The sequence below is a fragment of the Meles meles genome, chromosome 6 (assembly GCF_922984935.1).
Source record: "Meles meles chromosome 6, mMelMel3.1 paternal haplotype, whole genome shotgun sequence".
NCBI classification, from domain to species: Eukaryota; Metazoa; Chordata; class Mammalia; order Carnivora; family Mustelidae; genus Meles; species Meles meles.
In genome coordinates this window covers 102,292,644-102,307,149 of record NC_060071.1, presented here as the reverse complement: position 1 = coordinate 102,307,149, position 14,506 = coordinate 102,292,644, and the positions used below count along the sequence as shown (strand labels likewise).

At 35.4% G+C, this 14,506-nt stretch overlaps 1 protein-coding gene across 3 annotated transcripts in view; it reads right to left on the bottom strand.

Annotated features, from left to right (window-relative positions):
• Positions 1-14,506, bottom strand: part of KLHDC1 (kelch domain containing 1) — a 49,595-nt gene that overhangs the window by 21,454 nt on the left and 13,635 nt on the right. For 2 of the 3 annotated variants that reach the window (XM_046008839.1, XM_046008838.1), the window contains exons 2-8: positions 13,984-14,054; positions 13,365-13,518; positions 12,850-12,968; positions 5,827-5,905; positions 4,146-4,229; positions 680-763; positions 149-207 (exon numbers count right to left, since the gene is read on the bottom strand). In XM_046008839.1, coding sequence (XP_045864795.1) covers positions 149-207; positions 680-763; positions 4,146-4,229; positions 5,827-5,905; positions 12,850-12,968; positions 13,365-13,518; positions 13,984-14,054 — 650 coding nt within the window. The remainder of the gene's footprint in view (positions 1-148; positions 208-679; positions 764-4,145; positions 4,230-5,826; positions 5,906-12,849; positions 12,969-13,364; positions 13,519-13,983; positions 14,055-14,506) is intronic. The other variant, XM_046008840.1, reaches the window with a different exon arrangement.

Genomic DNA, 14,506 nt, shown 5'->3' with positions numbered 1-14,506 from the left:
AAAGATACTAGTTCAGTTTTAGAGACTCAGATTTGGATTATGATCCCAAAGACAGAGAGATAGACAGACAGACAGACAGACAGACAGACACACACACACACACACACATACCCCTTTTGATTAAAATATACTTAAATCTCAAACTTACCTTCCAGACCAAGTCCAGGTATCTAAGTTCAGATAGTGCAAATCATTCATCCTAGTTTGCTAAAATAAAAGTGTGTTAAATTAGTCTGTGTTTTACATCTTTCACGGGCTAAAATTTTGGTTTTAAAATAAGTTCAGATTAAAAATAGACCATCTCCATTTTACCAAACAGCAGAAATTTATATATTGGGAAAAAATGCTGAGTGTTAATAAAATTAATCTAGAGCTACCCAATTAATTTATCAGTGGAGGGGGGGAGAAATGGGTTTAAACTAACAGGATTTAAAGGTTCAGAAATTTTAAAAACTTTTCTGGTTATGCACTGAAGTGAAGGATTCTCTTCACTGAACTATGATTCATAAATCATCCATGAGGATTCATGTATAGTCTGTTTAGGGGATGGAAAATAAAAGTTACTGAACAGCATTTTAGTATCTAGATAATTTGAATAGTCTGTTGTTCCCCCAAATCAGAGAATAATTTATGTAAGTAGAATCACACATAAAAATACCATTTCCATGAAAACACTAACCAAAACACGTCCGCCAAAGATATAGCCCTTATTTCCAAGAACGGCACACGTGTGCGCTGCTCGTGGCTGTGGAGGAACTCCACCCTGCAAGCAGAGATGAGAAAACAGAATGCAAAGCCTTGAAACATGTCTAAGGACGTTCTACTCCTACGCTCAGTATGAGAAATACCACCAGGTCATTCAATAAAAATCCTAAGGCAAAATTTCATTCTGAGTAGTAATAATTATAGACAAACAGTGCTTTTTTTTTTTTTTTTTAAAGATTTTATTTATTTATTTGACAGAGAGAGAGATCACAAGTAGACAGACAGGCAGGCAGAGAGAGAGGAGGAAGCAGGCTCCCCGCGGTGGCCCAGTCAGTGGGCGGTCTGCCTCTTGGTTTCAGCTGAGGTCGTGATCTCAGGGTCCTGACATGGAGCCCTGCCTCCCGTGGGCGCTCAGCAGGGAGTCTGCTTGAGATTCTCCCTCTTCCTCTCCCTATGCCCCTCCCCTGCTCTTGTGAATGCTCTCCCAATAAATAAATCTTTAAAAAAAAGAATGAAATTTATTTACTCTGAGCTTTACTTTTTAAAGTGTTTTTCTTAACTGCCTGACACTATTTAGCAAAATAAAGTTTCATGTAAATTTCAGCTTGAACTATAAAGATTTAAAAATCAAATTAAAAAGATTCTCTCTCTCTCTTCCCCCTTCCCTCTCTCTCTTCCACAACTCTCTCCCACAGAATTCATATTATGAGTGAGTAGTACACAATGATCTCAGAGACTCTAAGAAATTACATCCGCCCCCTCAAACTCTTGGAAGTCTTAAATTCCACTATAAGGACTTCACTCTTCCCTTAAGCCAAACATTGCTTTATCACTTACTAAAACTCTTCTCATTAACTGGTAACACTTTTCTATACTTTACTTTGAATAAATATAGATCTCTTCTCCAGAGAAGTTTGGATTGGTGGGAAAAGAGAGAATATAATGGGTAGATGAATGAATGGGATTTAAAGGAAAAATTTTCTGCATAATTTCCTTGTGTTCATGGTGAGTGCCTTTGAGTATGGATTTCATTCCAAGTTCTGAAAGAACTTTTTCAACATTTTCAGTACATTGGCTCCTGAATGTGGGCACAGAACATTTATGCTCTACAGCCAATATCATAACTCTCAAGACTTTTCAGGCTTACTCAAATGACTGTCCTGAAGCCAACACCAAAAGAAATAATTCAGCTATTACCAATTTAACACTTATATAAGTGAGAAAGAACCTTTTGAAATGTGGTTCTCAGTCATTCCAGCAAAACACAATCATTATTATTACCCCATTCCTGATCTGAAATTTTGGAAAACTTATTCTATTGTATACACATTGATTATGAAATAAATACCAAACTTCTGTTGCATTTATTAGCCACCTAAAGCTTCTGAATAAACTGAGTTCATGTAATTCTAAACAAAAACAAAGAAATGGCATTTGCATTAATCTGTGTGCCTAATTGCCTAAGTAATGCACAATGCTTATTAAGTTGCTTGAAATACTGAAAACAATTCGAAGATATCTATTACTAGTATATTGCTCTTAAGGGGTAAAAATCCCATGTAGGAAAAACACTTTCAACCTTTCCATTTTATAGATGACACACTAAATGGCTTATCTAAAGTATACAGCTCTTACAGGACAGAATTAGAATGCAAACCCAATTTCTTTTAACTTTGACACCAATAATTGGTACACCCTTCCATGCTGCCTTGTCTTTTGATCCTAATATTGGGAATAATGAAGTATTTTAAGAACATCTCTAAAAGATGAAGAGACATCCAGGCACAGCCATGTGAGAACTTTCAATAAAATAGAAACAATATAAGAACTCATTTGAAGAAATCATCAGAGAAATTACACTGAAAATCTTGGTAAATATAAACTAAAATAGGGTTAGGTGTGTGTAAAAATGTTGGAGAAGGCTATAGACTGAGGTAAGAAGAGAAAGAAGGAGCCCAAGAACTAATTACAAGCTACCTGAGCTCCCTTATCCTCAGAAGCACATTCTTTTTTTTTTTTTAAAGTAGGCTCCAGCCCAAAATGGAACATGAACTCACAACCTCGAGGACAAGAGTTGCATGCTCCACTGAATGGGCCAGCCTGGTGCCCTGACAGAAGCATATGCTACAAATATGCCTTCAAGAGCTGCAGACTCCTGGTTTTTCTGTAAAGAAGTAGAGGCAACAGATGCCTGAGAGAGATCCAGGATGAGTTTCGGTAGATCCAGTCTCAACACTATTTCTTGGCACCTGCTTGCTGACATAAAATTATCTGAATAGAGATAAAATGCCTTTATTTCATTAACAAAAGACATAAATCTTAAAATTCAAATGGATGTATACCATTTGTGTGTATTTGTGGACAGTTTTGGTTTTGCCCATTTAGCACTCCATTTGGCAAGTTCTGGTGACCTATTACCCACAACCCTCTGCTCCCCTAGGGTAAGCCCGAGACACGGGCCTAGCCTGTCATCTCTCTGGGAACAGGGACCAATGTAAAGAGTGGGAACCTGCCCAAATATGCAGAGTCCTCTTCTAAGACTAATTTATAGACCTTGAAAGAATACAGCACCAGTGGAAAGGACTGCCTGGATAGCCAGGACCACGTTCCCTCCTAAATGAGCTGGCTGGTCTGCAGTAGACAGAATGAAGCTAGAACACAAAGAGAAGCAAAGAGAAGTTGACAAAGAGCTATGGAAAATGTTGTGATGGTGTGGAGTAACTTCCTCTAGCTCCCGAGGCCCTAGTCCCTGCAATTCTTTCACTATGTGAGCAACTCCAAAATATACCTTCCCTCTATGTAAAAATTCATTATGGCTTAAACTAATTTGAATTTGGGTTTGCTCACTAACTCATGAAAGAGAATAATAATGTATTTTTGTCATGCTTTAATTGTATGTAGATTTCAAGAGTATGAAATATGGGCTTTTCAAAATTATGGATTTGACTGTAAAAGGATTTTTTTAAAAAAAGATTTTATTTATTCATTTTTGAGAGAGAAAGAGTGGAGGAGAGAAAAAGAGAGCCAGTGTTCATGAGTGGGGGGGAGGGGCAGGGGAGAAGCAGACTTCCCGCTGAGCAGGGACTCTATCCCAGGACCCAGAGATCTTGACCTGAGTCAAAGGCAGACACTTAACTGATTGAGCCACCCAAGTGCCTGCCCTAAAGGGACATTTAAAAAGTGCCATCATTACATCAGGACATCATACTTGTGGGTAAAGGACAATGATGGTACCCACTTTGGAAGATTTTTCTAGACAACCTTAGCTAACCTGGAGAAAAATAGGTGATTTAAAAAAAAAAAAAAGAGTATTAGTGATGGCAGTTAAGGGACTATATGATTATAAACTCAATTGCTAAAATCCAAAAAACTTAGCAAAAAATATTCTTTTAAGGTATCAATGAATATATAAATAGAAAGGTAATTTTTATAATACTTACTTTAATTTCTGGTTGAAACCAACTCTGTGTCTTTGTATCAAATACATGAACATCATTATGCCATCCCCAGAATATCTGTTCTTCCTAAAACAGGAATTTTTAAAATATTTCAAAGCTTTTGTGAACTTTAGGTTATTGTAATAAATTTCATTGCATATTTACTGGTGAAGTAATAAACACCATTATAAAAATAGAGGTTAAGTGTTATCACAGTCATAAAGCTAAAGCACACACCCATGACTCATAAAGTGTGGCCTCCGGACTAGTCGCAGCAGCCATCTGGCAACTTGTCTTCTCATAGCATTGCTTGCAGTGAGTCATAACTTTACTTGTTGATAATCTTCCAATTCTCTCAAAGAATAATCTCTTTTAAAGTTGCAGAGGACAGAATGACATTCATATTTTGCACTCTGTGTTCCTAGAGTACATGCTCAGAATTCCTAATCTTTACAATCAGGAACTTCAGTGGACCATGGCTCCTTTTTCCAAAAAGCTCCAATCACTTCTACTTAACCAAGCAATTTGTTCTTATAGGTCAAACTTGGGCTTACCCTCTTGTTTGTCTTCTAAGAGACAAAACTGTCAGCAGGGCAACCATTTAGCAATTACACTATATTTAGCATCACTGGATTGTTGAAATCCTCTATTCCTGCTTTAGCTTGCCTCTGTGTCAGTTTTATGTTCTATGCCAGAAATACATCATTCATTTTTGTCAGAACTTGTCAAACAATTTAAACACACTAAACAATTTACTTAATTTAAAATATAAATGCAATCTACTTGTACACCCAAAACTTTAGGACATGGTTCTTAGCCTAATGGTACTAGGAGAGGGAAAAAAAAAAGGGTAAAAATACGTAGATCAAAGTAATGGGAATTTATATTTTTGAAAATTATCAGTAATACTGTAAGTAACAAAATTTTAAGAGGCAAAAGATTTATACAATCTGAAGAGAAACCAGAGTATTAGTAACAAAACTTTAAAGATATTTTACTTTAAAAACTCAAAAACCATGTAAATAGAGATCTTTTTAAATACCCATATACAAAAAGATATATATGAAATGTACATATAGATTTACATTATAATGTAAATATATATGTATTATATATGTATAATAATATATACTAATAAAAGGTAAAAGCAACGAGCTACTATATTTGTTGATGCTGGGATCAATGGTTTCTAAAGTTGTCTTTTAAAGGGTTTCATTTTCATGTCATGTCTTATTTCATTAGTAACAGTTTATTCTCTAACCAGTAAGAATAAGTAGGAAAGGTAATATTACTACCAACTTACTCACTGTCAAACAGAGGTCAGCCTGAGCTATGAATAGTTCTGGTGGACACACCTAAAAGGAGATGTATTTCAACAACAGCTGTTCTGGTTATCTGTGAGCAAAGTTTTTCCAAGTTGTGCTAAAATCTCTACTTGCCTAACAGAAATGGGTATAAGTGATTAATAAAGTAAGAAATTACTCTCCCGGTAGCCATGAAGGCTAATACCACTAGGTGAGAGAAGATGAGAGAAACTCCTCCAACTGAATCTAAATCCAAAAAAGAGAAAACACATTTTTTTCATAGTGTCAATTGTGGCAAGTTAAATTGAAAAAGACTGGACTCATTATTTCTAAAGACTTAAAGTGATACTAAATTAGAGGAAAATGTAAACAGTGATTACCCAAGATGCATCATGAACATCAAAACAGTCTTGGAGTTCATTATGTCTCCTACACCCATAGCCACCAAAATATATTAATCTGAAAAACAAATACAAAAGAACACACTTTAGAATTTCTACTTCCAGTCTGTTCATCAAAATTTGAAAGAGATCCTCTCTCTCACCCTACTAACCTAAACTAGCCAAGTAAACTAAAAAACCATAGTTTAAAAAAAATCAAAGAGAGAAGGGAACAAAGAAGTCTAAATGAACTATTCCAGAAAGCGATGAACTGTCAATAAAAGGGAAAAGACCCGTGTGTGGCTACTCTCATTCCTGAGAGTAGCAAGAGGAAGAAGAATCCAGGACAGGTAGAGTTTGTAAAAGAAACCACCCAGATCAGGAGATCTGAAGGAAATACCTCACAAGCATACGAAGTCATTATAGCACACAGGATGGCTGCCCTCAAAAGACCAAGGGAGGAGGTACAAGGCTGAAAAAGATCTCCCAAGGTACAGAAAGCAAAAGGTGGGACTGGAGAGCAAGAGAACTTCCTGGTGACACAAAGATCTCCCAATGAGGCTATGAAACAGGGAGAGATCTTCCAGGGTTCTGAGGGTGGGAACAGTGTGAATGAAGTACAGCTGAACTTCTTTAGACAATCTGCAGTGCTCAAAGGAAAGTCATGATCTTGCCTCAAAATATTTGAAGGCAATTGTACAACAGTTCCAATGGTTGCAACAATTCTAAACACAAATCAACTATGAATGAGACTGACTGAACTACCACTCACTCTAGCAGCCTAAGAAAAACAGAAAGGCCATGTCCTCTCCTGGAAATAAATATTTTTTCTAAACCTTATTATTCTTTCATAAAGAATGTCTGGAATGTGGTGGAAAAATTACAAGATACATGAAAAGGCAAAAAAAAAAAAGTTACCTATGATCAAGAGAGGGGTCAATATAAGCTGACCCCAAGGTGGCTCAGATAGTGGAATGATCAGACATGGCATCTACAATAACTATGATAAAGATGCCAACAGATCTAGTTTGTAACAGGTGGACAACATGCAAGAACAACAGAGCAATTTCAGTAGAGATGTGGAACCATGAAAAAGAACTGCTAAATAGAAATGCTAAAAATTGAAAAAAAGATGACAGAAATAAAGAATTGATTAAATAGGCTTCACAGGAGACTGGACATAGCAATGGAAAGACCAGTGAACTTGAAGACAGGTCAAGAGGCTAATAAAAAGTATCCAAGGGATGCCTGGGTGGCTCAGTCATTTAAGCTGCTGCCTTTGGCTTGGGTCATGATCCCAGGGTCTAGGGATCGAGTTCCGCACGGGGCTCCAGTCCCGTGGGGCTCCATGCTTTGTGGGGAGCCTGCTTCTCCCTCTGCCTGCTCTGCCTGTGCTCCCCTCTTGCTTGTGTACTCTCTCTCACAAATAAATAAATAAAATCTTAAAAAAAAAAAGTATCCAAATTAAAACAAAGAGGAAAAAAGAGATGGGGGGGGCAGGAATCCAAGGAGCCCAAGCTCTGTGGAGCAATACAAAATGGTTTTCTGTCATATAACAGGAATCCCAGAAGGAGAAGAGACAAATAAATGTCTAGAAGAAATGTTTGATAATTACTAAGAGCTTCCTAAAACTGATGAAAGATGTAAACCCACCAACCCAAAAAGCTCAGTGCACTCCAAGAAGGATAAATACAAAGGAAACTACAAATAAGAACCTTTTAATCAATGAGGAGCAAAAATTTAAAAAACAGATAAAGAAAAGCCAGAGGGAAAAAAAGACATATATGGGGGAACAAAAACACGAATGAGAGTGAATTTCTCATGAGAAAAATGGAGGCCAAAGCAATGTAATAAAATCTTTAAAGTGCTGAAAGAAAAAAAAACAAGTCAACCAATGGGTGGAGGAAAAAAAATCACAAGGGAAATTAAAAATTATCTAGAAATGAATAAAAATGAAAATACAATAAAACAAAACTTATGGTATGTAGTGAAGGTGGTGCTCAGAGGGAATTTTATAGCTATAAATGCCTACATATTTTTTAAAAAATCATCTCAAGTCAATAACATAACTGTACACACTAAGGATCTAGAAAGAGAAGAGCAAACTAAACCCAAAGATAACAAGAGGAAGGAAATCATGAAAAATAAAGGAGAATAAGCAAAACAGTGAATAGAAAAAGAGAAAAAGAACAAACCAAAAGTTGGTTCTTTGAAAAGAACAACGAAATTGACAAATCTTTGGCTAGGTTGACAAAGAGAAAAGAAGAGAAGACTCAAAGCACTAACACTGGAAATGACAAGAAGGGACATTACTATCAACATTACAGAAATTAAAAGGATTATAAGAGAATATTACAAAAACTATGTCAACAGATTGGATAAGTTAGATAAAACAGAATAATTTCTGAAAAGATACTATAAAAAATGGCTTATGAAGAAATAGGAACACTGAATAAACGTATACAATTGAGTCAGTAGTCAAAAAATCTCCCAACAAAGACAACCTCAAGGCCAGATAGTTTCAGTGGTGAACTATACCAAACATTTACAGAACAATCCATACCAACCTTCTCAAAGTCTTCCCCCCTGAAAAAAATGAAGAGAAAAGAACACTTTCTAACTCACTCTGTGAGGCCAGCCAACGCAAAACATTGGAACAAAAAAACCCTGCATATGTCTGATAAGAGATTAATATCCAGAATAAGTAAAGAACTCCTATAACTCAATAAGAAAAAGACAAACCAATTTTTAAAAATGGGCAAAGGACTTAAATAGACATTTCTCCAAAGAAGATATACAAATGGCTAATAAGCATATGAAAAATGGTCAAACTGTTAGTCCCTGGGGAAATACAAATCAAAACCACAATGAACGCCACTTCACACCCATTAGGATAGCTATGATTTTTTAAAAAGAAGAGAAAGAAAGAAAGAAGAACAGAGTAAGTGTTAATAAGGACATAGAGAAATTAGAATCCAAGTACATTGCCAGAGGAAATATGATATGGCACAGTCATTGGGGGAAAAACAGTTCAGTGTTTCCTAAAAAAATTAAACATAGAATTACCATATGACCCAGGAATTCTACTCTTAGGTATATATCCAAAAGAATTGAAAACAGGGACTCAAACAATACTTGAAAGCCAATGTTCATAGCAGCATTATTCACCACAGCTAAAAGGTGGAAACAAAGCAAGTGTTCATCAGATGAACAGATAAATGCACACAATGCATATAATGGAATGTTATTCAGCCTTAAAAAGGCATAAGTTCTGATACATACTACAACTTAGTGAACTCTGAAAATATTTTAAGTGGAATAAGCCAGACACCAAAGAACAAATATTGAATGATTCCACTTCTATGAAATATTCATAATAGGCAAATTCATGGAGATAGAAAATAGATTAGAAGTTACCAGAGGCTGGGGAGAAGGGGGAATGGGGAAATAATTGCTTAATGGGTATAGAGTCCCTGTTGGGAGTGATGATAAATTTGGGAACGAAATAATGTTGATGGTTGCACAAAATTGTGAATGTAATTAATGCCACTGCATTAGACGTTCAAATATGGTTAAAATGGCAGATTTTATGTTATATGTATTTTATCATGACTTTATCATGTCATGATAAAGGTGTAGTAAAAAGTAAGTCTCTCTTCTACTCTCAATCACTCAGTCTCCCTATCTAGGGCAAATACTGTTTCCCATTTCTTATATATATGAACAAGAAAAACTTCAAAAGACCAAAAATACTTTGTAGAGTTGGGATCAACTAAGTCTAAGACACAAAAGCACTCATCATAAAGAAAAGATTGGTAAATTAGACTATATTGAAATCAGATTACATTATTGAGAGAATTAAGATATACCCAATAGAAATATTTACCCTTACATACCAAAATACATAGAAGAATGTTCATAGTTGTGTTATTCTAAAGAGTCAAAAAGTAGAAATGCCCCACATGTTTATCAACAGTAGCATGAATAAATATTTTGTAATATTTCATTAAATAGAGTGATATACAGGAAAGAAAACAAACCACAGGTACATATGACATCATGAATGACTCTCAAAAATAAAATTTCAGTAAAAGGATAAATTCTATAGGATGCCATATCTAATATAAAAAATAAAACAATAATTTAGGATACTAAAAGTCAAGATAATGGTTTCCTTTAGAAAGGAGGATGAGCATAGTGATTATGAGTGAACATAATGAAGGATTCTAGAATGTTGATGATGTTGTTTCTTTACTTGGGGGTAGTTATGTGAGTTCATCTTGTGATAATTATTTTAGGTATACATTCATGATTTACAGTCATCCTATAAGAATGTTCTGTAAAGCTTCAATATCTACACTAGTGAAGTATTTGTACATTAACTGATCAATGTAACAGAATAGAAAACTCAGATCCAAATACCAGTGAAAATTAGGTGAATATATGATAAAGGTAAGGAAATAACTGAGTTACAGACAGGTAGCCATTCAAAAAAAGATAAACCTGGATCCATATCTCATAACTATTCACAGACTCAGTTCCAAATGAATCTACAATGTACATGTAAAAAATAAGAAAAAAGGGGTTGAAGGCTGGGGTAAATGGATGATGGACATCGGGCAGGGTATGTGTTACAATGAGCACTGGGTATAAGACTGATGAATCACAGACTTGTACCCGTGAAACAAGTAATACATTATATGTTACTTAATTTAATTTAAATTTAAAAAATAAAAAAATGTAAAAAATAAAATGACAAAAGTACTAGAGGAAAATATATAGGTAAATTAATGTATAACCTTTTAATCAAGATTTCAAGATCAGGAAGCCACAAAAGATAAAGATAAAAAAGGAAATTACTGATAAATTTATCTAATAAGTTTTAAAAATCTGTTTAATGCATGCAGAACACATTAAGTAAACTCAAAAGACAAATGACAAATTGGAAAAATATTGTCATATTGTATCATAGTCAAACACTAATTTCCTTAATATATAAATAACTCCTAGAAATCAAGTTTATAAAGGGAAAAATCAAATAGGAAATAATTAGCAAAGGATACAAACAGTATAGAGAAAAAGAAATAAAAATTGTCCTTAAACATATGAAAATACATTCATACCCACAAAAAATATTTTTCAGTGAAAATGAAAATAAGACTGAGATATTTCTCATCTGTCAGTCTGGCAAACAAACAAACAAACAATCGGAGTTTGCCAGCAAACTCTTGGCAAGACTATGGAGAAACAAGCATTCCATTGTTGAGAATGCAAAATGGCCCCACTTCTAAGGAGGAAAAATTGGTAGAATCTTTTGCTATAGGTTTGCATTCTCCTTTCATATGTTGAAGTCCTAATCCCCAGGATCTCAGAATGTGAACTTATTTGGAGACAGGCTCTTTACAGAAGCGAACAAGTTAAAATGAGCTCCTTACGGGAGGCCCTAATACAGTATGACTGGTGTCCTTATAAAGGACAAACTGGAGACAGACACACATACACACAGCAAACACTCTGTGAACATGAAGGCAGAGGTCAGAGTGATGCCTCTACATGCTCAAGAACATCAAAGGTTAAAAAAAAAAAAAAAAAGAACATCAAAGGTTGCCAGCAAATCCACCTAAGTTAGGGGACAGGCATGGAATAGATGGCTTCCTCTAAACCTAGAGAAGGAGTCAATCATGCTGACATTTTAATCTCGGACCTCCAGTTTCTAGAAACATGAGAAAGCACATTTCTGTTGTTTAAGCCACTTAGTTTATGGAACTTTGTTACAACAGCCTTAGCAAACTAGACATTTGCCAAAGTTATAAATGCAATCTCATTTAATCCAATGGATAGATCTGCAATCATCCATATATACATACAGATATATGTATACACACACACACACACACACACAGTCATTAAAGCATAGTTTGTAATAGCAAAGGAACTGAAATCAGTATTATTTTGTTTATAGGGGAAAGGTCAAATAAACTATGGTATATCCTCAAAGGGGAATACTATGCAGCTATTAAAAGAAAGGAAAGAAAAGAGAAAGAGAAGGAAGGGAGGGAGGGGCGGAGGGAGGGAGGAAGAGAGGAAGGAAATCAGCTTTCTCACTCGGGATACAGAAAGATGAAGATCTTCATGGTATATCGTTAACTAATGGAAGAAGCAGGGTGCAGAATGTACAGAGTACACGGCCATTTGTGTAAGGAAGAGAGAGAAAAAAGGGATACATGCATACACTCCTACATATTTGCTTCTATTTGCCTAAGGTAACACTGATGGCTGTGGTTTCCAAACTATCTGCATCTTGGACACACCTGAGGAGTTTCAAAATATCATAACCCCAGAGATGACCATTTAATTGGTATGAGGTATCACCTAGACTTTGGAATTAAAAAAAAAAAAAAAATCCCCAGGTGATTCCAATGGCAGACCAGTTTGGGAACCACTACTCTAAGAATACAAGATTATCTGTGCATGGTGGAAGGGAACAGAGTGGATGGGGACAGGGGTGGGAGCCAGACCTTTCACTACTGACTTTTTAATACGGTTTCAATTTTTGAACCATGTGAATGGTTCAAATGGTGAACAACTATTCAAGAAGTCTAATTAAATAATAAGTTTATTTTAAAAAACAAATAGTTGTGGGGCGCCTGGGTGGCTCAGTGGATTAAGCCGCTGCCTTTGGCTCAGGTCATGATCTCAGGGTCCTGGAATCAAGCCCCACATCTGCTTCCTCCTCTCTCTCTGCCTGCCTCTCTGCCTACTTGTGATCTCTCTCTCTGTCAAATAAATAAATAAAATCTTTAAAAACAAAAAACAAAAAACAAAACCAAATAGTTGCTTTCAAAGTGCTTATTTTTATGACATGGCCCTTATCTAGAAGGCAGAACTGCCATTACCAACAGGGTCAAAACGAAGTTTGTAATCATACCTTGAAAAAAAATCCAGACTTTCAAGTTTTCTCTATTTCGGACAAGCGATAACCCTTACTTAAGTGTAGTTAATGAGATGATTTTGCTGCATTACCTGTCTTTATATACCCAGCAAGAAAGTTTATCACGTGGTGTGGGTGGTTGTCCTTCAAAACTGGTGATTTTTTCCCAAACGTAGGTTCCATCTCTTGTTCGCAAATTAACAAAATAAAGCTTTTAAAAGAGGAGAACACCATTAGCAGAGAGGGCATTTAAAATTTAAGTCTGTGTCTGAGGGATATGTGATCCAAGAATTAATAATTACTCTCTTCTCTTTAAAAGTAAGATTTTCATTGTAGAGTTAATAAAAATGAGACTGTGTTTTAGAAGCAAAAATGACATGTAAGACATCCTGAAATAAATGGATCCTGTCCCATCATGCTCTGCCCTATAAGACATCAACTAAGCGTGGGGCTAACTACGAAGCAGAAAGACATGGAAGAAGAGAAGAACACAATGGCTACATATTCACTCTATTTTTAAAACCCTGTAAGCTCAAGATTTTCTATTTTTATCTTCTTTTTTAAATATTTGGAAACTTGTGAGATTAAGCGATACACTAAATATTACATTTTGCTGCATTCCTGAATTGAAAGAAAGTATTACTCGATTGCTGTATCCTTTGTCATCATATCCTCCAAAAACGTACAGCTTTCCATTAATGCAAGCACCACAACTTCCTGACATGGAGGTAGGGAGTTCTCCTTCCATGAGGTGCATGGTCCTGCAGCAAGAATAACATGGAATTCCATGACTTTTTAGAAAGGCAAATCAAAAATTCCCTTTGAACTCCATGAGTACTCTTTCAATGACAACTGTCACTGACAGTTACAATTGAAATGCCATGGTAGCTAATACTGTAAAAGCTCTAAGATCCATGGGAAAGATTTTTCAGCCTATTGGAAGAAAAACTGCAGAACCTTCTCGTATCACTAGAATTGGGAATTAATTGGTAGAACAAAGCAAAGCCTTCTGGGGCAGCCTCAGCCTTGAGAGGAATGGCAAATGGCAAAGAGAGGAAGGGAGCAAGGGAAAGAAAGAGCCAGAGAGAATAAAGCATTCAAAGAAAAAGAAAGGGAGACAATAAATATTGCAGTATGTTCAAAGTTTGGTCTTAATTTCCCTGTAGTCTATGAAAATATTTAAAACGATATTAAGATTGGACATTCTGCAATTGAAAATTACTTACCACAACCCACTATCAATATCATAGGTCCAAATTTCATCATTAGGCAAATATACTTCATTGTCTTCAATAGACTAAAAACAGAATACATAAAATTATGTTTATCAATTACACAATAGCAATTAAATAGTTCCTCAGGATGGGAAAACTGCAATTAAGATGCTGCAAAATAGAAAAACATAAACAGGCTCCAAGATGGGTTTTTCAATTTAAATTAAGATAGATCAAAAAAGAGGGAAAAAAGACATCTTCTAAGAACAAGTGGCAAACAAGAGAGGTCTAGAATACAAAATAGCAAGTATATGTGTCTGAAGGAAAAGACTCAGGGCAATTAAACCTTAAAAAAGGGATTCTGAGTAACGGAAAATAGCAAAATAATAACATTCTGAGCAGAACACCAAAGACGACAAAGTCAGGAAGAAAAGGAATATCAAAAAAGAGTAGTATGTTTTGGGTGAAAGGAAGGAATTAAGAAAGGAAATTTTTATAAGGTATATTAAGAGCACTATATCAGATATTTTGATTT